The sequence below is a fragment of the Magallana gigas genome, chromosome 9 (genome assembly GCF_963853765.1).
Source record: "Magallana gigas chromosome 9, xbMagGiga1.1, whole genome shotgun sequence".
Taxonomy (NCBI): domain Eukaryota; kingdom Metazoa; phylum Mollusca; class Bivalvia; order Ostreida; family Ostreidae; genus Magallana; species Magallana gigas.
Genome location: NC_088861.1, coordinates 21,838,806 through 21,861,997, shown reverse-complemented (window position 1 = coordinate 21,861,997; position 23,192 = coordinate 21,838,806). Strand labels below are relative to the sequence as shown.

Below are 23,192 nucleotides of genomic sequence, written 5' to 3'. Positions count from 1 at the left end.
GGACTTTTGTTAAACAGACCATCATATTTCAAGTCGATGTCAGTACTTTCCTTGCAATTCTATCTCAGTGTTTATGCATGTAATTAACAATTGCAAATTCACAATGTATCTAATCCATTGAAAGCAGTACAAGAATTATTGTATTTAGTTGTTGTTATTTGTTTGTAATGGGATTTAATAATTTTTTTCAATCGACGTATCGAAGGAGTTTTCCAGCCAGTTTTTCCTTGTTATCTTGTATTTGGTCATATTTCAAACATCTCAAAGCATTATGTTTTATTGTAACAATAATTAAGAGTAACGTTTATTGAATGATTGATTCGCTTTAAACACGGCTAAATAATGTATGATATATGAGTACATTTTTGATGCATGTCTCGTGAATTAATATGTTTAGACGATGTGTAATCGATTAGGTGGGAGCTCCTTAGTTGAAATAGAGTCCGCGGAGGAAAACAACTTCCTAAAGAGTCATATACGTAACATTCTACATAGTGAGTATTCTGTCAACTCTTAGTATATATACATCGTCTTCTGTTTTTAGAGAATTAGTAAATCTCAGCTTGGTTTTACCTACTATTTCTTTGTATCAAATTATATTCTTGTACATGTTTATCCGTGCTTTAAAATTTATAAGACAATTTATCTTAGTATTTTGAAAATGCTTCGTTGTAAATGCTTATTTTTGTATTTTTCAACGAAGGTCCCCTGTGATTGATTTGTCTCGGAATTTTTAATTATTCATTTAGCTTTCATAAAGGCTTATGAAAATATGTTGATGTTAATAACAGTACAAATCGACAACCGTCAGATTAAATCCAGCTTCTGGATAGGAGGCACAGACTTCATTGTGGAAGGACAGTGGGTCTGGATTTCAACCCAGAAAAACCTGACTTACCCTGATTGAGCTCACGATGAACCTTACGGCAACATTTCAGAAAACTGTGCACAACTGGGAGCCCATGAAAATCTGCAATGGAATATATGATGCCGACTGTCACCTACTGTACAATTATATCTGCGAAACAGAGTAAGAATTGTGTATCATTCAAAATTAGATGACATACTCTTGAACCTATAATATAATTTATGCACTGATTTAAGAAAAAATCAATTTACACGGTGCTTGTTAATTTTGCTAATCGCTGCTAAAGTTTCTGCAATACAGGAGACCACTTTGATGCTTCATTCCCAGAGTTACCGTTTTTTGTATTTTCCAAATATTATATTTTTTTGTTCATGCTTTTGCTGTACCAGTGATATATTTTATTATTTTTATCTTATTTTACAGAGCACTTCTTGGCGGATCTGATATTGTTGGATAATCTGAAATATGAGGAAAATAAGTGAAATGTGTTACCCGTGATGAATAGACTAATTTGAAAATTACGAAATAAAATAATGTGAAATTTTACATTTCATCAATAGGACAGATAAAATAAGACAACTGCGATTGAAATCAATTACCTGTGAAGAAACGTCATAACATTAAATAGGTATTTTTCTACACGTGCTTAATATGATTGGCATATTTTTTGATAAATGTCACTCTTTGGTTATAGTTTAAAAAGAAAAATACTTATTATAACATGGCCAACTGATCATTGAAAACCAACCAGAACCGTAGGAATGTTGGTGTCTGCATTGTTTCTACGACAGATTGTACTCACTTTAAAGTTGTTTATTTTGTCCTCGATATTGTTTAAAATTATATAGAGCAATCCAAAGGAAACGTTATTTTGATCTGATATTTCTCTTTAATTATTGTAAAGCCATCTCCATCGGCAACTAAAAGCAATACAAAAGCTGAGCGAAATTCAACCAAACTGGAAGTGTTTGTTATTTTTAGCAAAAGTCAAGGTCTCGGGTTGTAACCAAAGGTCAAGGTCAATGCATCGTTCTTAACTATTTGAAAGTTAAGTGAAAATCAGTGACATACGGTACAAAAAATGTGCTTATTTCATACCATCGTCGGATACCAACGGGGGATCGCGTCTTTTACTTATTACCCGGTGATAAGTAAAAGACGCGGTCACCTGTGGGTGTCCGACGATGATTTGGGTTTATCCCTTCAACTATTTTTAGAATCGGTAGGACAACAAAGAAGTGCCATTAGAATTGAAAGTTCCTTTATTAGCAGACTACATAAAAAAATAATGAAGCTATGTATTATTATGAACATCATACTTGTAAGTGAGGATCATTTTTCCTGTAAGTATATTAAGCAAAATGTGATTTAACCTGAAAGTGTATGGAACTATTTTGTGTTATTTGATGCTTCACTGATAGGCAGGAGTTTACTACTTTCACTTTCTTTTTCAGTGGTTGACGTAAACAGACGGATTTTGCGGGAAAACGAATCTGACATCAAACCACGAAACTCGGACCGAAGATGGACAACTTGTGTAGCTTCAGTTTGAGGGATCACTCGTTGCTGAACGAAAATTAGGGAGAATTCTGTGTGACATTATGTTAACATTACCGGTTATGGAAAATGTATTAGTGGACTATACCCATTTCGTACAGGAAATGCATTAAACTGGATGAACATTTAGAACTTTGGTTCAGTTTATATTCATAAGTCAGCTCCCTATGTCCATTTTTCAATTGCAAATTATACAAATTTGCTTTATTGAAACATGAAGTTTTTACAGCAAATAAAGTTTTCTTAAGTCTCTGATATTTTGGGTTTTTTTATAATGTAAGATATCTGTTACATATTATTGCGATTTTTTTTGCTTCCATGTAAATGTACATGTACCTGTATGTTTCTCGTTTAGTTATTTCAACTTTTAAAAAGAAATAGTCAAAAACTACCTATCTTTAATCATTGTCACTTGGATACATTTTTATATAGACTAAGAAAATTAATTTCGAATATAAAAATCTTGCAAACAATTAAGAGATAAAATATATATTAGGCGTGATTTTTATATACATATTATATATATAATTACTTGAATAATATCTAGTTTAGATAAGAATTTAATATAAACCATACACAATTATCGCCCGATATAATCTTGGTGGATTCCTGATAACGACAGCTGTGTGATGACATAGATAGAATGATAGGACATTTGACGAAGATGGTGATGTTTCGAATTGGATAAGTAGGTAAATCGTTCAGTGCATTTTTCTTTTAGATATTTCAAACGTTTCTTTTATATTAAAATTGATATTTATCTTCAAAAGTAAACCATTTATCATGAACTCTCCAAAAAGAACTACTCGTTATTGCACATACCTACATAGAATTCTAACAACGAATATTTTTTTTAAATACTGTGATTCACAGAGATCAGTTCACAGATCATGCAGTTTAACTTTAACTTTATGAAGATGCGTGTAGGTACATTGTAACGTCAGATATCGGTTAAATTTTGTGTACATATATGTACTTAGAAGGTTATGAATGAGAGAGAGAGATGCCGGTGTTGTATGGTGCCCTTCCCCGTGGAAAAATTACTATATAACAGCCCCATCCATGAAAACTGACTATATATAGTAGATCTTCCCTCACGGAAAGCTGGCTATGCAGTAGCGTTCCCCTCTTTTATAGTCAGGTTATCCCACGGATATCTTGTTTGTCTTATTAATTCTGCTTAATTTGCAACGTGATTTTGAAATACAGAATTTTGAATATTATGCCTTAGCAAACAGGAAAAAAAACCATTCTTTAAAAAAAAAATAAGCATTTTAGAACATTTTGATCAAAGATTAGTATACAATTTTTTGTTTTTGCGATGCGTGGTCAGAATGTCGTATGTCCTTGAAACAGTGAAAACAAAACACGCCATTACTTATCCTTTTTTTTTGGTAATGATTTGAATCAAGCTGTGCTAACCTACTAACTTTTTTAAAAATACTAACTTGTGTCTGGATTTAATTGGCAAGTTGTAGGGCATTCTAAAATATTGTTAGTCCCTTGGCTTTTATTGATTTAATACATGTCTTAATGATATTGATTTCATTGTCATGAAATAAAAACACACAATTTTATTAGAGATGAGAGGGATGATAAATAATGTATTTTTGAAATTTCCTGTTTCAAGTGCGCTTTTGTGTCTCTTGTTGTATAGCTGTATGCGTGTCTGCATTAAAATTTTGCAAATTTCTCTTCTTCAAATATAACACCAATTTTATCATAATTTTCTAAAGACGAAAACTTAAAGATATTTTTGTTCTTTTAAAAAAAAACGCAAACCTGCAAAACATTAAACTGCACAAAATTTACATCTAATATCAGGTAAATTATTACGGATAAAAGGACGTTCTTTTCTGACCTAGGCAACGTGCATTATACTTATATGTACGTGTACAATGTAAATGGTAAGACAATTATACTATGTACCGATCACAAGCTCAGGATACTTAATTTGATTGAAAAGCAGAATGTACTGCTTGATTATTGTACACACATATGATCAGAGAAAAACAAATCAAGTCGCAAGCGATCTTTGTTATGACATGAATATTTTCAATGATTCTCCAGAGCAAAGAAAGCATACGGTCTGAACAAGATTGCACGATCTGATAGGCGGGAAAATGGACGGCGGGATTTGTTGATGTTAGAATTCTACAGGCATTTTTAATTTACAAACTCTTTTCGTTTAAATGCATAACATGCAGGTACCTTATGCATTTATCAATTTATCACAAGATTACGTCAGGTCAGTTCTCTGTTTTCCAAATGATCCAGATTTAGAAAATACCGGTATAATTAAGTCGACAAATGTATGCAGGTTTCTGCAACCTTTGGATGTACTAAACGTTGATATAGATTTTAAATCCAATTGGCATTCCATAAATATACTTCTAAAAACTACAAAATAAGGAGAAATCCTTCTAGGGGAGTCTACAGTAAATATATAGCAGTTTTTCGGCACGAAAAGCTATTGTTATCGGGGAACTGGTGCTATACACAACACCGGTACATGTACACATTAAGCATTTGTGTTTATGGCAATATGGCTTCAGTTAATACAGATTTTCACAGATTTTCAGCCAGTATCTATCTATACATTCTACGTTTATCACCTCAATAACGAAAAGTTATTTTTGGTTTATTTACAGTGGTGTTTTTGTGTGTAAATTCCGAGGCACAGACACACTGCGCTGGTAACTGGGTGTCACATGGAAACTCGTGCTATGCCTTCATCACCACCATTAAATCCCCCTGGATTGACGCCGGGGTAAGATAAAGTTAAACAACAATGGAAAAAACACATGCTTGTATTCAATTAAATGCTACTAGACATAAACCCGTGCACGCACGGGTTGATATTGCATATGATATCTGGCATTTACAAAAAAGATACATCGAAACACCGTATATTGTTGACATTTGCATAACCAAACTTCAAGCCTACAATAATGCTCAAGCTATTAATTTCACTACACTCTGCTGAGTTGGAATAATCTAAATGTGTCTCGGCCGGGAAGAGCCTTCGCCACAGTTAAAATGCCTCCCATATTCCCGTAATGTAGCAGAAAATTGCAGAATCGCTCCTAAACAATTTTGGAGAAAATAGAGACATATATAACATTTTATTTATGTCTATGGAGAAAATTAATAAAGTTGCATTGAAAATAACAGTCAAATTGTTCTCAACAAACCATGTTGAAGCTGGAAATACCTTTCTTCGAAAAGTTTAATTCTATAATTGCAGATTTCAACATATTTCAACAACGTTCTTTACACACCATGTCTCGAAACTCTCGGGATTTTTTTAATAAATGCACTGTGTTAGAGTTATCTCCTGTATTTTCTTTGATGAACAGAAAAAAATTCCAATGAAAATTAACACTCATTTGTTTTATCTTTTCCAAATTTATCCATGCAAATAGAGCTTCCCGTGGTTTAGTGTGAATGTAATGCGCATGCACAAGATTGTAAAATCCAAAAAAATCAGATGATTTCCGGAATATTTTGAGAAATTTTCGTTGATTATTAATTAACGAAGCTTGATTGAGAAAAAATAAAAACAAATTGGTAATCTTCAAGTACCAATGATGTTTAAAATATATAAAACAAAAGACAATACTCTTCCGATTTATCGATATTAAAGCTCAAAAACTCGAGTCTATTATTTTAAAGGGGCATGGTCACGATTTTGGTCAAAAGTATTTTTTCGGTTTTAATGTTTACAATGCTTTAGTAAAGCATTTTTAATAAGTAACCAAAATGTGAGTGTCATTTGTTGAGTTATAAGCGAGTTACAGAGCTTACAATTCTTCGCTATGTAAACAAATCTTTTGTTTACATTTTGAATGTTGAAGTGAAAATTCCAGTTTTAGACCTCAAATGAATGTGTTAATCGTTAGGAACTGTTTATTTATGCTTAAAATGAATAAAAAGATAGACAAATTAGGTTGAAAAAGATTTTTTAATGGTATATTGAACCTATGTAAACAAAAGCAGGACACGAGCCTTGTTTACATGACGAAGAACTGTGAGCCCTGTATTTTGCTTAAAAACCATCGACTGGCACCTAAATTTCACATGATCATTAGAAATACATTCCTAAAACATTGTAAATAATAAAAACAGAAAAGTAAAATTTGACCAAAATCGTGACCATGCCCCTTTAATATAGTAGTATTGATTTTGCCGTAATAAACGTCATATTTGAATTGTTCAAACTGGACTAGATTTTGTCAGCACATAATTAGCTGTATTAAATGTTCTTGTAAAAACGATATTAACGATTTTATAGCCTATTTGACTTAAAGAGATACACACACACACACACACACACACACACACACACACACACACACATATATTATATATATATATATATATACTTTCAAATTCTATAAAGTAATCAAGAGAAACAATGGGGAGAAAGAGTCAAGCCAAAAAAAAATTGTTTAAAAATTAGTAAATATTAATATGATGTCAAAATAATAGTAATATTAAATTTTAAAATGTAGAATTTCTTCTTGAAACCGATTCTAAATAATACAAGAGGCTAAGAGGTCTTGGCGGTCACCTCAGTACCAAAGCCTTTCTAAACATGAACCTGTCATGGAGTCTCACGTTTGCATTTGAAGCTTCAATTTTAAGTTTAAAACCTAATCGAGACTCCTCTAACTGTTACACTCGTTTTTGTCATTTGATGTTTGCACCACCAGGCGGGGTTTGAAGTATCGGATGAATCTCGGATTATTTAATATATCCTAGCTCAAGGCTCCAAATTGTATACTTTTGGTACATAGAGGCTTGCAGACCTTTAATGGCCAATCGTTTATAATATTAAAGTTTCATTAATAAAATGTACACATCATGCATATGGTTTATTGCTCCAAGATACATTGTACAAGAAAATTAAAGTACATTGCCGAAAATAGAACACATATTTCATTTAATTAGGCCAAGAGACAATTCACCTGGTTGTTTTTAAGGTAAAAATGAAAATGTAAAATTTTTAACAAACGACAAATATGTTGTACATGAGTGACTTAAAGTTACCTAACAAAAAACATGTGTAATACATGGCCATATATGTCGTCATGTCAATGGCAGTTAATTTCATAATTAAGAAAGATGAGCAATATTATGATGATTAATTTCGTTTATCTCCCATGACTGTTAGAATACAGAAAATAAGATAATTTTTTTTTTACATTTCACTCAGTGACCATATTTGCCCTACCAAAGGGCCTGAACACCTGGTTCATGGATCACGGATCTCACAAATTCGGTAGAAGGCTTGGATATTATAACCGTGCATTCACTTTATCTTCCCTTGTTGTGGGTCATGAAGGTGTGTTCCCGTTTTGCACACATTTGATAATTGGGTATAGAACAATAGGTGTGAATTGTGTTGTGATAGCAATTATAGTCTCCTTTCAGTCAAAGATTTTACCTGGATTTTTACCTGTGTTTTATCAGCACCTTTACGAGAATATAGATATTTTGTTGTGTTTTAGGTCTAATAACTATCACCATTTTTTCATTTTATAAAATAAAGATAACGATATTTTTAGTCTTAGATTTCCACTCACTGATCATCTTCACAAGAGAAAAAAAATCAAGAATTTTTATCACTTTCACTATGTGGCTACTTTGGTGTCACCTTAGGGTCTGACCCCGGACCATGAATTTCTCAATTTTGTTAAAGGGTATCAGGGACATCATGTCATGTCATGATTCATGTGATTATTTTTCCCAAACGTGTGTGAGTCGAGACGAGATTTTTTAAAAACGAGGCAATTTTGGCATCTTCACTTTAGAAACCATGATACATGTAATTAATTTATCTGCTTAAAAATTTTATAAACTTTTGTAATTTTTTTTTTTTGGTGCAAATTGCTATTTAGAGGCCTTGAAAAAAATAACATTACTGTCTTCAAGTAAAAATTGAACGTACCAACATATTCTGTCTGATGAAACAACTTGATATTTTTTTCATCCGATGCATCATTATATTTTGGGATGAATGAATACTTATCAAACGGCATTATTTGCAGCAATGTCTTGGTGTAAATCTTAAATTTATCGGGTGGCAGTAAATACAAAAAAAGTTGTCATCTTGTAAATTTTGTGTTTATTGCCAACCGGGGATTTCAAAATTTACAACATAACAGCTTAATAAAATTATGAAAACTGCAGCCTATCAATAAATTATAGCTTTCATAATATATCTTAAAGATATATCATATATGAAAGTCAAGAATGCTTTATTTGGTAGGTTAGGTTACACGGATTACATGTGAAATTGTATATTAATCGATTATATTTTATTATAATCATAGTACTGTATACAGAGAAATATTCAACCCCGTTTTATTTTCGCCCTTTTCGTCCTTCTTGTCCGCCGGCAAATTTAAGATTAGACGAATTTCAATGATTCAAATTATCTCTCTTTAAACACAACGTGTTTAGGCGAATTCAAGACGGGCGATACCGTTTGCAAGTGAATAAGGGCGAAAATAACACGGGGCGAAAATAACACGGGGCGAAAATAACCCTGTATACAGTATCTCTCTGTGGGATGCATTGCATAAACAAGTATAAATACATGTTCATGAAAAATATAATAAAACAATTTTACGTGTCATGTTTCTTGAATTATATATGTTACACTGATTTTACAGTACCATAGAACCTCATATTAATCAGTGGCGTGTTAACCCTCTGATACTTTACACTTACAGAAGGAACTTGTTTACATTCATTGTAGACTAGTATAAGATTGTGTTTTCTATTGCAGGCATTTTGTCGAAATGCAAATGCAAAGCTTGTGGAAATTGAAAGTGCCGATGAAGACAATTTTTTGAGAGCCCATTTGTTAGCAAGCCATACATCAGGTTTGGTTAATGATGTGTAATTATTTTATGAATGGGTCTATATTGTCAATATTGATCCAAATATATACGTTCTTAGTCTGTAATGAACTTTTATAGATGATTGTGGATCGTCCTATTTATGGCATGAACATTCTATAAATATTCCTTGGTTAAAAATGAAATTTCGCAACATTTTTTTTTAGTAGATCAGTTCAAACAATCATGGACAGTGATGTACAAAATTCACAAAAAGTATAAATTACAGACTCTTTAAACAAATCATTGGCTTTTGATGAAACTTTTTTGAATTTGTAAACAAAACTATGTAAGAAACATTCTACCTATTGACAGGAGGATGATTCAATATTTCAACATAGAATGGAATTTGTAAATTATGTATTTGTAATGAAATTGGAGATGAATCCCATTATTTGTTCAACTGTTCTGATATTTGTATAACAGACGTTAGAAACATGTATTTACTAAAATATTCAAACCCAATTTTTTTTTTTATTTGAAGTTTTGTTTAATATATCTAACAAAACCTTACCTACCAAGAATTGCAAATTTATAAATTCATACGTCAATTATTGAGAGAGTTAGCTCTCTTGGTTAATGTGTTAATCCTTCTTCACAATATAATATGTATATATATTTTCCCTACACTGTAAATACAGTTCATTGAGAATAAAGTTCAGTGGCATTGGTAATTCTAGCTACGTATACTTTTGCGGATTTATTTTATTTTGCATATAAATAACTTGTTTAAGAACATTTTTGGATCGGAGGAACAGATGCAATGAAAGAGGGTAACTGGGTTTGGATGTCAACACAGGACCCGTTAGATTACAATGGGTGGAATCCCGGGGAACCCAACAACGGGGTCGGGGCTGCCTGCATGGCGATGGCAAACCACGAGCATTACCATTGGAACGACGATTTCTGCACCAAGAGTTATGACTTCATTTGCGAGAAAGAGTAGGTACACCCTAAAGACTTGAGAGAGAGAGAGAGAGAGAGAGAGAGAGAGAGAGAGAGAGAGAGAGAGAGAGAGAGAGAGAGAGAGAGAGAGAGAGAGAGAGAGAGAGAGAGAGAGAGAGTGAGTGAGTTAATAACTTTATTTTCCTATATATAATTTCATATCTAATTTCGTTTCAGACACGAGTCAATCATTTTAGGAAGGTCGAATTCAAAACTGACAAACAAATAATAAATAAATGTTAATTAAAGTTTACTGGTTTTGTTCAGCTTGTAAATTAGTTTGTTCATTCATTCACAGAATGTTCGTTGTCTGCTGACATTTGGTTATATAGGGAGAAAAAGATACATTATAAAGTCAACTTTTATGTTTTACTAAGTAAACCGGGTTTTCCAATTTGAAGGAAAAATCCGGTTATTGTAATGGTGAAAATGACGGGTGGGTGAACGGGCGCGCGCGGCTGCCAAAAAGGTCCCCTTATTGTATGGACAACTCCACCTACAGTTTTTAAGATACGAAGTTGATATTTCGCAGATCAGATGTACCTTTATCAGAAATGTGCATAATATTTTGAATTTTGATTTTGTTTTTACAATTTATGAAAAAATGTGTTTAACCAAGTCATTTTCTTGCATAATATTTCATATAGGGTACCCCTAAGTTACGGATAACTCCTCCTACAGTTTTCAAGATAGGAAATTGATGTTTTGCAGATTAATTGTATACATGTCAGAAATGTTGAACTTAGGTATTTTTTTATCATTATGATGAGATATTATTAACGAATAAAGTAGCCGTATCATTTAATCGTTTAAAAATGTAGAGCATATTAACTTTGCAAGTGCTGTTATGGCATTTAGCATTCGTGTAAGGTATAGTTAATCAAATAATTGCATGCCATATGATGAGTTTTTAAAATGATGCAGTTCACATGTCATATGGAATGTTTACCTTACAATGGACTCGAGTGGTATTCTATAAAAACATCAAAACATGTTTTGGGTTAAAAAAAAAATCAAAACATGCTAAGGAAAACTGCAACCTGAAGTAAAGGCAACCGTCCGATGTCCAATTTTATTTGGAAAACTCCAAAATAGATGTAAATGGAGTCTACCATGGGTGTTTAAAAATTATTATTGAGACAAAGAATTATTTCTTATTTCTAATTTGGTTAAGTATTAAATTGATATACTATTTGAATAATTAAAAAAATAAAATTGAATAAATACGCTAGTATATAAAAAATATTCTTTATTCTGTTTAAAACAGTACATGAACGGTTCGTCAGTTGGTACTCTGCGACGATATATACTTGAAAAACTTATCCCACATTAATGATTTTCAAATATGATATACACTGTACCAATATAATTACTTATCTAAGGTGGAAGGTCCCTCTGAGAAGAGAGATAACCTCTGTGAAAATAATTTCACTGTGAAGAAAGTTAATATAAAGAATTCTTTAAAATATAGGTAATATAAACAGCACTAGGACATTACGCCTTCAGCAATGGAAACAAAATTATATAAAAATACCAACCATTTCAGAGTTCCAACTTAAACGAAATGGTCATTCACCAAATGTATTATATTGTATAACATTACTTGGTATGCGGACACACTCACTTGACAACATCTAACCAGAACTACTTTTTTTTCACATGTAAACCGTACATGAACACATGCATGTGTATATCAATGTGAATAAATATAATATGATTGAGATATCTCTTTTCATTTGAATAATATAAATTTGTATCAGATAATTTATTTCTTTTTAATTTTAAAATAGATTTAAACAATAAATTAAAAATTATACATGGAACTTCGCGGTTTATTAAGCATAAACTGTCCCAAGTTATGTTACATCGTATAACATACGTCAAAATCAAATTCGTTCCTTACATAAAAGTAAGAATGAAGTTTCCTAATTTAATTCTACATTGCATTTTGTACGTATAACGTTAGGCGGGTGGGAAGGGGAAGCCAACTAGCTTGCATAAAATATGAACAATTTGAATCAACTAAAAGGTGACTGAGTGGTCAACAAAAGTTTAAAGTTCCTAAGAAACTTGAGGATTATATTAAAATTTTGCGATAAACAGACACCAAATTAGAATTTCATCTATCTAGTATAATATGGTACAAATTATCTTTCCTTCTACCTTTTAATAATTTCATTAATATTTATTTGCCTATATTTGCATGATCTCTATATCTCACTGAATAAAACCGATCATTGTTTCTCAGGTGAGCAATGTAGGTTATGGACATCACCGACAGATAATTACAGTTGATTTTACGATAAATATTGATTGAAAGATATACTGTAAAATAAGTTTCATTTAAAAAGTAGGTATTTTATATCGAGATTAAAATCTTGTACAGACCAGCCGGAAGTGTGTATTGTTTACGTATTCGTCATTCTGTAAGGACTATCTATGGTATCTAAAGCGATATCAGACGTAGCAGGCATTCACATTCACATACACTATGATTAGAAGTAGCTGTCTGGGTTTTGTAGTTTGTGGTAAGCATTGTTTTGATTACATTTGTATTTTATTTCATCAATGAATGAAAAATGTTCTTTATTTTAAGGAAAATTATATATGATTTTATCTCAAAATATAAAAAAGATTATGTCTCCAGTTTGAATGTCCATATTTGGATTTTTTTCATTTTGAATAATTTACTTTTAGAATGTCAATTTTACAAGCTATATAAAGGGTCAAAATTTTTGGTCAATATGTAAATGGAGCTCATTCCATGTTTACAAACAATGTACATCAGGAAAAATAATTCTGCGTAGTTGCGTAGTAAAATGACTTGAATTGACATCGAACAAAGGAATTCTAATTCACCCTCATTGTTTCAGTCCTTTGTATTGGGGTTATCCAAGCACAAGTTAAACAGGCGGGTATCTGTCCGTCTCATTGGAAACACCATGGTTCCAACTGCTATTTGATTGTTACTGGACCGATGTTGAACTGGAGAGATGCAGTTGTATGTAACTATCCAAGTAACAGACAAGACACTTAACCCTTTAATCCGTTTTGTTATGATTGATTTAATTAAATTTAATATAATGCAAATCACGTGTGATTCTCATTAATATGTAACAGTTACTATAACAATTTCATGTTCGTTTTAGAACTATTGTCAAACTGTCAGTGCGGAAATAATTGAGATTGAGACGGTGGAAGAAAACACATACTTGAAAAATAGTCTTCTTCACAATCATACAACTGGTTTGAAAAATGGCATTTTTAATCTGTTGTGTTTACAATAAAAGTATTCATTATAAAACAATTATATTAACATTTGGCAAATTTTAAAAATAAAATACATGTATAAAGTATTTGAAAATCTAAAAGAATATTTGTATCGGTAAACTGTGTACAATCCAGTTCAACCTTATATAATCTTGTAGTCGACATCTGGGTTGGGGCCACTGATAAACGTCAAGAAGGCCATTGGCTCTGGACAAACAGTCAACAACCTGTAAAGTTTACTGACTGGGCACCAAACGAACCGTACCAAGGTGTTGGCTTTGAATGTTTGACCTTGACCGCTCGTCAAGGTTTCCGTTGGAATGACGAAGATTGTAACCATAAGTGGGGATATATTTGTAAGAAAGAGTGAGTAGTATAGTAGCATCATATTGTTTTCAATATATATATATATATATATATATATATATATATATATATATATATATATATAAAGGTCATTAAATACAGAGAGAATAATACATACCCTTTTCCATATCACAGCTTGTATCAGCCCGAGATTCCAATATCAGCCCGAGGGATGATTTGGTCGAGGGATGATTTGGTCGAGGGCTGATACAAGCTGTGATATGGAAAAGGGTATCTATTATTATATTTATTACATACTTAGTAATAAATTTAAAAAAAAAACCATCAATTTTTTTTTGAATTGATTTTTCATATTATTTGAAAAAAGTCTGCACGTGTACATGTATTTAATAAAAATATGAGTTCTTGTTTTAACATGAAGCTACAGAACGGAATTTCATCAGATTTTAAAAGTTGACTGCTTTAAAACATTTGCTAGCATTTGAAGTTTTCAACTGCACTTAAAAATGTCGACTGTAACTGAAAATATTTTATTTTTCGTCTGTAAACATGCAAAAATGCCGAAGCGAAAAAAGGCAGAGGAGTTCCGAAAGGGGTGTGATACGGATCTGTATTAGCCCTGGAGGGCTGATAACCTATATCAGCCCCGGAGGCCGATACGGATTTTGTGATGCCATCTGTATCACATATGCCAAAAACCTGTATTTATTACTAAGTATGTAATAAAAACAAGTCACAAGACACAGGCATGTTTTTGAAAATATAAAACGAGAGGTATTTATAATTCGGATTATTTGGTGTGAAAACTCAACGGCTACTAGTATATAAGAACATACTTTACTTTTCCTTTACCGCTTATGTAGCCACTTAACATTTTGGAACGGATGCCTATATAACATATCAATTTTACCAATAAGATAAAAGAATTGATTACAAACCTTGATTTTTGTTACAGGGCTCTAAATGAAGAAATCATAATCATTGGATAAATGTGCTAAATTTTCGTCTTCAAACAAAACTTTTCTCAATCAATTGTTGTGAATAAAGAATTACAATATTTTTCAAGCGGTCTTTTTCTTGTGTTTTAATTTGAACATATTGCTGCAAGAACAAACTCTATCTATTCATATCACAAGTCCTTCCAACCAAAAATATATCAAGGTCATTGAATACAAACAAGTCAACAGAAACAGGCATGTCCAAGAAAAAATAATACGAGAGGTATTGATAATTCGGATTATTTGGTGTGAAAATCAAGGGCTATAACTAGCCACTTCACATTTTGGAACAGATGTCTATATAACATATCATTTTTACCAACAGGATCAAAAAATTAATTACGAACCTTCATTTTCGTTACAGGGCTCTAAATGAAGGAACCATAATCATTGGATAAATGTGCTACACTTTCGTCTTCAAACAAAACTTTTCTCAATCAATAATGGTTAATAAAGAATTACAATATTTTCAAGCGGTGTTTGTCTTTTATATAAATTTGAACATTTTCTTTTCTATTGCTGGAGAGCGAAATAATTTAAATACATTTACCATAGGTTTTTTTTTTACACTGTATAATTTCCAGATTCACCTTTCTTTAACCATGACCCTTATTAACAGACTTTTTGAAAATGTTTGCCAACAGAGGCAGGAAAAATTTTGATGAAACAAAAAACACAAGAAATCATTGATCATCGATAAAAACGCGCTTAACACGACAGCCTATGACCTACTTACATTTACGAGTAAGACAAATAATATGTGATGTTCTTTAAAGGCATAAAACATATTTCTATATGCAAATTTACTTTTAATTCATTAGAATAAGCATAATATTAATTCTTTAAAAAAAAAACTATCCCGCAGAAACGCAGTTGCAATATCTAAATGTGTATCAAATAACGGACCGCCTTCTGGCGGCCCATAATAATATTAAAAAGCATTTCTAGGTGACATATAAACTCATGTACTGTGTCCCTTTTATTGAGTTTTAAAGCTAAATGACCTCTTAATTAATATTTCAGGGGTTCTTTTTCTTTTTTCTTTTATTAAAAATGAGTACGTGACGGTGTGACAATTAATCATTATTCCATTAAAAGAATGCAGCAAAGAAGATATCTGGGTACGTTTTAATTAGTAAACCCTTTCTTTTCCTTGGGCAATAAATGGAAGGAGGGAGAAAAGCTACAGCTAAATTGGGTAGTGAATTTGTTTGAAAAATGAGTGGGTCAGATAATTAAACATAATTAAAGTATTTTTTTAAGATTTGAAATCGCTGACAAACTGACAATACAAATTTTCTGAATTATTCAACAATGTACCATTACGTATGTTATATGTAGTGCACAGGAAAACTCATGACTATTCTTTACAATGGTATATTCCATTCCCCATCAGTTTAAAATTTAAAATAATTTATTGAAACACTGTGTATTAATTTATTAGTTAGGGGTGTTAAAATAATTCACTTATTCCGTACATGCAGCTTGACCTTTTCAGCGATTTTTTATCAGTAATAATATTATTGGTCTTGTGTTACGTAAAGTTTCTTGAATCTGAAGCGATTTTTTGTTTAAAAAAATCACTCCAACACTGATTAAATTCTAAATATGTCTGTTATCTTAGAGACATTGACCAGGAAGATTCATATCTTGTTTACATTCACGTCATTCTACAAGGACTTTTGATAGATATTAGGCTGATCAGGTATCATCTCCACTCAAATCATGAGCAAAAACAATTGGACGGGTTTTGTAGTTTGTGGTAAGCATTCGGTCAATTTATGTTTCCATTTTTTGCTTATATCATGTGTTCTCTATTAAAACATTTCTTAATTTGCCGCTATAGCTAATAAATGGCAGACCCGGTCATCACACTACCTTAAGTTCTGCAGTAACGCTTTGCATAAACTGGTTGTATATATACTGTTTTCTTATTTTATGCGTAACTCATTTTTTATCAATAATCTTATAGTTTTCAATTGTCATAGAAATAGTAACGATATTTTACAAATCCGCTTGGGACACTCCCGCGGTTTTATGCGGAAATTGATTCATTGCATTTGATTAGGAATGTACACTTTTCGTAGTTTAATATGTTTCACGTATTTATTTGAATCGTTTGACAAAGTGAACAGGGGATGGTACACGACCTTATCTCTGACTATTATTCAACTCTTAATCTTATCTGTGTACAGAATGTCCGAGACCAAACTTATCCCACGGACAGTTCAGTTAAGATACCGTGGAACAGACATTTAAAAATAATAATAAAAAAATGAAAGTTATGAAATATTATAGATTACTTGATAATCATTAATATATTTCAATAAGCAGAAATAATTTAGCACACAATTTTGAAGGTTTAGTTATTTTTGAAAAAGTGATTTTGGAATATATAGCAGTTTTATAAATAATCATTTGCATATACTTAAGCATTGAATCATTATTGTTTAAAATATACAGTCTCATAACTGCAGCGGCATACAAATGTATACAAATTGAGCTTTAGCGCGTTATGAAAATTTGTATGCACACATCGCTGGAGTTATGAGACTGTATCTTTCGAAAAATAAATAATTATTTTTCATTTTTAAAACTTAGTCTTGTCTGCAAATGTGATTTATCCCTTAAAATTCATATTTCATCCTATGGGTAGGTTTAAATTTGATTTTCGCTTGTGACGTTGCAGTTTATAGCGTTCAACGTTTATGACGTCAAACTCTTCGTACCGCGTGTGTGTTACAGTGTTTAAAAAACTGCTGTAGCTTTCGACACACTTTACTAGCAAAAAATGTGTGGAATGTAGCCTAAATACTGCAAAATCATTAGATTTCGTGCTGGCTCAATTTTCGTGGAATTCGTGGGTATCCCACACCCACGAATTAACATCCGCCGCGAATTCATAAATTTGAATTTAAAGTCATATATCCTTCTGTAGGTACATAAGAAAAACACGAAATTACGTTCCCTCGAACCTATAAATTTTAAGCAATCCATAAAAATTGGCCAACACGAATTTTAATGATTCCACACTATTTCTGCCTAGATCTTTATTTAATAATTTTCTTTTGCTTTGTTTTTTCTCACAAATATTTTACTTTAAATTATTTTTGAATTATTTTATCTTTGTTTCCTTTCATTAAAGAACGTAGCAATGTTGTAAAATCAAATGAATTTCGTTACCAAGCTTGAATACTCGGAGTTTGCGTCGCTAAGTTTGTGATAGTCCAACAAGTATTTAGCGGCACTCATAGGTCAAATAGATATGTCATCGTGATATGAGTATGGTAGACTAGAGTATTTATGGAGGAATCTTACATGTACAATTAACATAAAATCTATCACTTTGTCGATGAAGTTCTCTTCAGTGGGCTAATTCATGTACAAGCACAAGCTTCAAATGCTTGTCCTCCATATTGGATTCATCATGGTCTGAGCTGCTACTCATTCATTACCGGACTTTTGTCGGACTGGATGGAAGCAGTGGTATGTTATTTAATATATACACTCAAGAATAGTCATAAAGAAGATCGTCCATAAGAAATGAATGTATGTGTTCAAAGCATTTAATTCTCATCTATTTCAGACCTTTTGTCGCGACGTTGATGCACAAATTGTTGAGATCCAGACGAACGAAGAAAACAATTTCTTGAAAAACTATCTTCTTCATAATCATAAAAATGGTATGTAAAAAACTTTATATTTAATGGGTTTTTAAAAAAAAATATGAAAGGGATAAACGATACATTCTAAACAATATAATCTCTAACTGTATTTTTCTGTAATCTGTAAATAATTTTTTTTTCTGACCCGTTTTTAAACGTCCTATATTAGTTTTTACACTGATAATGATCGTCAGATACATTGACTGACATTACAGATAAAATCATAGAAGTATTGTAAAAATAATATAACATCGCCAAAAACTGGCATTGCATGTTAAAACATATATCTACATCCTCATCGTCTTCACTAGGTTATACAATTCTCCGGCATGGTATCAAACGTGTTTCCTTGAGAAAAGTCGAAGACGTTAAAATAATAGTATCTTTTCTATATAATTATATATCTCTAGATTTAATTTAACATTTACAAAAAATACCAGGTTTCCAGATAGATATCTAATTGATTTCCATGATATATTGAACAAGAAAACCATTGATGCCAGGTCAAAATAACGGCCGCAAACCAGTTGTTTTTCTGAACCAAAGTATTGTAAATTTAAAAACGATCAAATTTTTCCAGTACAAAAAACTCTTCTCACATACATGTACATATGGACAGAGTCTTATTATTTTTTTAAATTATTAAAATGCAAAGAAACGCAATAACATTTATATCACTAATTATACATTTTACTTGTTTACAAAACATGTTTTCATAATTTTTGAATTAGACATCCACAACCTGAACCTTAACCTTATCTTTTTTACAACGATTGACAAGCAAGTTCTACAACTTATATTAATATCTCTCGTTGGCACGGCTCGGTGAGGTCATTGGACGTCCATTATAGCTCCGCAGGAACGCTATTCTACTTTTTACTTTCATGTCATATAATTATAATAGGCAGTAACATTTACATAAGTTTATAGAAACAAGCTTATAGCTAGATTCTGTATGTAAATTGTGTATGTAAAGGATACAATATATTTCTTTTTTAAATTGCATAAGTTTGGTTTAAAAGGAAAAAACGGAAATTTATTGATTACTTTCATCATAACGCCAAAAGTGTTGTTGTTAATCAAATCAAGCTAGTTTCCCGTCCAACAAGGTGTCAGGCGAGGATGGTTTTTTTCAACTTTAGAATATCTTTAAATGCTTAATTTCAACCACATCCCATCACACATACGGAACTCTTTTGCGCATGTGATTGGTGTCACATTGTGTTTGTTATATCCTTACGTATAGAGATGTCTAGCACGGCGATAGGGCAAAACACTAATTGAATCTCACTATCTTGATCCTTCTGTGTTTACATTTTAGCAAAACTTTTAAAAAGTTGTCAACAAATTAAAACCCATCAGGTCCACCTTTAGTGTTTGAACATGATTTGTATTTGCTGTTAACCATCATTTAATGAAGACAAATTTCAATTCTTTTAATACTAGTCTAGTATTTATATTTTTTTAACTTTAACTTTTCTTTAACACTTAAATGTTTTAGCGCCCTTCTTCTATAGGGGTTTTATATAGTCTGAAAGGGACAGCTCTTTAACAGTCTTCCAAAAGATAGTCTCTTCCTTATATGTGTATTTCTTGAAAAACCACATTTACAGTTCTGACTTAAACAAAACAGTGGAATTTATTTAGAAAAATAACACCCAAAATGCAGTGATTCTCTGCACGAACTTGTAAATGAATTGCACAGTCCTTAATTTTACTGTAGAACCCTTTACTGGCATCACTTCCTCACAATTTGTTTTTGTTGATTTTCATAGTTCATGCCGTTGATCATTTCTGTTGCACACGGCATTTATGTATTAATGGTAGATAGTGAATTTGAATTAAGAACTTTCAAGTGCACGTGGACATAATTTAATAATATAGATTTTTCTTTGCAGCTGATTTTTGGGTTGGGGCTACTGACGCTTTCGAAGAAGGACATTGGCTTTGGATTAGTAGTCAACAACCTGTAAAGTTTACTGACTGGGCACCAAACGAACCGTACCAAGGTGTTGGCTTTGAATGTATGACCTTGACCGCTCGTCAAGGTTTCCGTTGGAATGACGAAAACTGTAACCATAAGTGGGGATTTATTTGTAAGAAAGAGTGAGTACAGATTAATTTTTAATTAGTGTTTTCTAGTACGTTTAAACCAGAATCTCGAATCGATGGTTTTAAGATCCTTCGCAAAATTAATGATTGTATTGTTAGTAACAAATTGTGTAAAATGTCTTATTATAACGAGATGAATCCAATTATAATATAAAATAATGGAGGTGGGTTTAAATAATTATTGCATTCATTTTTTTGTTGCATATCTAGGGCAGAAAATGGAGGACCTATAATTATTGGTTGAGCTTGCTGGATTGAATGTACTTCAAAATACTGTAGTTATGGGGAATAACAGATTAAAAATTTTAAACTTCTTTTCTATTTTTATTAAACAAAAAATTGCTTTGGTAAAATCGTTGACAACAATTTCTTCAAACTGTAAATTATAACTGACTGATAATCACTACATGTAATTATACTTTAGACTAAATAAAACCCCCATCATCTTATTTTAGATCTACACTATTGTCAATATGCTATTTTCATAGCATAGAGCAAGAATAGATATTTGTGTCTAAGTTTATAACAAGGTGTTTCCGTTTTGAAAATATATATATATATATATATATATATATATATATATATATATATATATATATATATATATATATATATATATATATATATCAACAGTCGTTTTGAGGGTTCCTCTTTAGCAATTTGCCAAAGCTTATTAGGGCACAAATTCGTATGTATTCTACCTAAAAAATCAGGGTTCACACAGAGAGAGCTATGCCATTGTATTTCTTCCTCTGCCCAAATTGTTTTGATAACCAATTTTGAATATTCTTTTTTGTTAAAAATAATATTACAGTCGTTAAAAATCACATCAAAAAGCTTATATTTCTTAGCTGTTTGTAACAAGTTATTAGTTGCAAATAGTTTTTCAGTTTCATGAACATCAGAAATGAACCTATAAATCCGATTTTGTAATGAATTTTGGTCTGATCGGTGTAGTCTGCCTAAAAACAATAAGCGGCATTTATCAATGTAGCCTTGCATGGTCCACAGTCCAATATTTGAGATGCTGGAGAGCGACGGAGAAAATTTGGAAAATCCTTGAATGATTCTGGAGAAGTGTCTTTGTACATATTCTAGGAGTTGCATGTCGGTGAGTGTCAGATTTCACAGGAGTAGAGGGCAGAGGGTAGCACAACACGTTTCCATATTTTGGCAGACACAACTGGATGAATGTCGGAGTTATTAACACCAATAGAGTATAATGAGTGGATTTTTGATCTTGCATTTTGCACACTCGTTGTTAGCTTGTCAGTTTTCATATTTGCTTGTAGAAGGCAGCCAGCATAAACAGTGTTATCAGACTGAGGAATTTCACTACCAAGTAATCTAATACAGTGGAGCCTCAGATATCCGGACGCCAGATATCCGGACGCTTCACTTTCCGGTCGATTTTTATTGGGAACGGAATTTTTACACAATAATTTGTCTCGTTTATCCGGAATTCCGCGTTCCGGATCCGGACGGTCAAATTTTACCACATAATACAGTTTTCCTTTAAATTTTACCTCATTTAACCGGACGGTCACATTTAAGTGTTCGGGGGCACAAAAGTTTTTTTTTCGCAAGTGCAAATTGGTGTAAAAACATATGACACTGGTTGTTGGTTTTAAACAATGCCTCCGTCCGGTAATCGGGGTCACCTGTGTCACGCTATGTACTCGCCCGAGGATATTACGATAACCATGGATGCGACATGTTTAATTGTCGCCATTTAACATATGAACTGTTATTGTTGGATTAAAAATGTCATGAAAATTGTATAATTTGTGTTTAAAAAAGTCATCTATTGATTGAATTAAAATTCTATTAATCGTAGTGTGATTAGATCGTTCGTACGCCTATTCATTTTAAAACGTAATTGAAATGAAATATTTGATAATTTGAGTTCTGTTTACGATAGACCGCTTGGGATGTTCAGGGTATCGACATTAATTTTATAGCGTGTGTTCAATTAACAGTGTAATAATAATTTATGCCAAACATGGCGTGGATGAGTGTTCACGCTACTTGTAAATATCGCTTGGGTGCAATTAACTCTATATAAAGATGGATACGTAAAATTAGCTTGGGTAAGTTCTGTCAATGAAAAAATAGCTTGGACAATTATCAATAAGGGAATATATACAGATTTTCACCCATTTTCAAACATCAAATGTTGAGCAGCTTCAAACATGTCAACACCACCGGCCAAGAGAGCGAGATTTGCGATCACCGCTAGCTTGAAGAAAAAGATTTGTCAGCGTAAAGTGGAACACCGACATTCTTCTCTTCGCTTTGTTATGCGAATGTAATAAAATTATCGGTTTAATACAGTGATTGTTATGTACATGTACATGTGTTGCCTTGTAGAATGTAGTGCTTGGTTTCCTGTGGAAAAAACATACCTTAAATAATGTTTTTAACAATATTTTGTTTTGTTAATTTAAAAAAAAAACTAAACTTTTTTTGGAGTGCTTATGGCTATCAAATTTAATTGTATTATTAATTTATGAGTTATGTTTCCATAAATATTAAAGGTAAA

The 23,192-nt window shown here is 31.9% G+C and overlaps 3 protein-coding genes and 1 long non-coding RNA gene across 5 annotated transcripts; all 4 read left to right on the top strand.

Moving 5' to 3' along the window:
• The first annotated feature begins 321 nt into the window (after window positions 1-321).
• On the top strand, window positions 322-1,458 carry LOC117690852 (uncharacterized). Its single transcript, XR_010709734.1, has 3 exons — window positions 322-494; window positions 792-1,030; window positions 1,292-1,458. It is a non-coding gene; the product is annotated as an uncharacterized lncRNA (long non-coding RNA).
• Window positions 1,459-4,310: 2,852 nt separating this feature from the next.
• On the top strand, window positions 4,311-10,549 carry LOC105326831 (perlucin). The gene is made up of 5 exons (XM_066072413.1): window positions 4,311-4,332; window positions 5,077-5,195; window positions 9,222-9,318; window positions 10,068-10,275; window positions 10,456-10,549. The coding sequence occupies exons 1-5, from the start codon at window positions 4,311-4,313 to the stop codon at window positions 10,505-10,507; spliced, it is 498 nt and encodes a 165-aa protein (XP_065928485.1). The 3' UTR covers window positions 10,508-10,549.
• A 2,103-nt stretch (window positions 10,550-12,652) lies between these two features.
• Window positions 12,653-15,344, top strand: LOC105326828 (perlucin-like protein). 2 transcript variants are annotated; one of them, XM_011427002.4, is made up of 5 exons: window positions 12,653-12,806; window positions 13,152-13,279; window positions 13,428-13,524; window positions 13,707-13,914; window positions 15,238-15,344. In XM_011427002.4, the coding sequence occupies exons 1-5, from the start codon at window positions 12,770-12,772 to the stop codon at window positions 15,269-15,271; spliced, it is 504 nt and encodes a 167-aa protein (XP_011425304.3). In that variant the 5' UTR covers window positions 12,653-12,769; the 3' UTR covers window positions 15,272-15,344. The 2 variants fall into 2 exon arrangements, with proteins under 2 accessions (XP_011425304.3, XP_011425305.3); XM_011427003.4 differs by lacking the exon at window positions 15,238-15,344 and adding an exon at window positions 14,831-14,936.
• A 1,132-nt stretch (window positions 15,345-16,476) lies between these two features.
• On the top strand, window positions 16,477-20,964 carry LOC105326829 (perlucin). Its single transcript, XM_034475599.2, has 5 exons — window positions 16,477-16,635; window positions 18,232-18,359; window positions 18,460-18,556; window positions 20,437-20,644; window positions 20,861-20,964. The coding sequence occupies exons 1-5, from the start codon at window positions 16,599-16,601 to the stop codon at window positions 20,892-20,894; spliced, it is 504 nt and encodes a 167-aa protein (XP_034331490.2). The 5' UTR covers window positions 16,477-16,598; the 3' UTR covers window positions 20,895-20,964.
• The last annotated feature ends 2,228 nt before the right edge of the window (window positions 20,965-23,192 follow it).

What these genes read in the sequence shown, in the direction of transcription:
- LOC105326831 (XM_066072413.1), top strand. Translation starts at nt 4,311, where the DNA reads ATGTACGTGTACAATGTAAATG. An exon ending in CCCCCTGGATTGACGCCGGG is followed by an intron (nt 5,196 to 9,221) that starts GTAAGATAAAGT and finishes TTTCTATTGCAG; the next exon opens with GCATTTTGTCGAAATGCAAA. An exon ending in GTTAGCAAGCCATACATCAG is followed by an intron (nt 9,319 to 10,067) that starts GTTTGGTTAATG and finishes AACTTGTTTAAG; the next exon opens with AACATTTTTGGATCGGAGGA.
- LOC105326828 (XM_011427002.4), top strand. Translation starts at nt 12,770, where the DNA reads ATGATTAGAAGTAGCTGTCTGGGTTTTGTAGTTTGTG. An exon ending in TCTGGGTTTTGTAGTTTGTG is followed by an intron (nt 12,807 to 13,151) that starts GTAAGCATTGTT and finishes TCATTGTTTCAG; the next exon opens with TCCTTTGTATTGGGGTTATC. An exon ending in GGATATATTTGTAAGAAAGA is followed by an intron (nt 13,915 to 15,237) that starts GTGAGTAGTATA and finishes TTTTCGTTACAG; the next exon opens with GGCTCTAAATGAAGGAACCA.
- LOC105326829 (XM_034475599.2), top strand. Translation starts at nt 16,599, where the DNA reads ATGAGCAAAAACAATTGGACGGGTTTTGTAGTTTGTG. An exon ending in TCTTCATAATCATAAAAATG is followed by an intron (nt 18,557 to 20,436) that starts GTATGTAAAAAA and finishes TTTTCTTTGCAG; the next exon opens with CTGATTTTTGGGTTGGGGCT. An exon ending in GGATTTATTTGTAAGAAAGA is followed by an intron (nt 20,645 to 20,860) that starts GTGAGTACAGAT and finishes TTGCATATCTAG; the next exon opens with GGCAGAAAATGGAGGACCTA.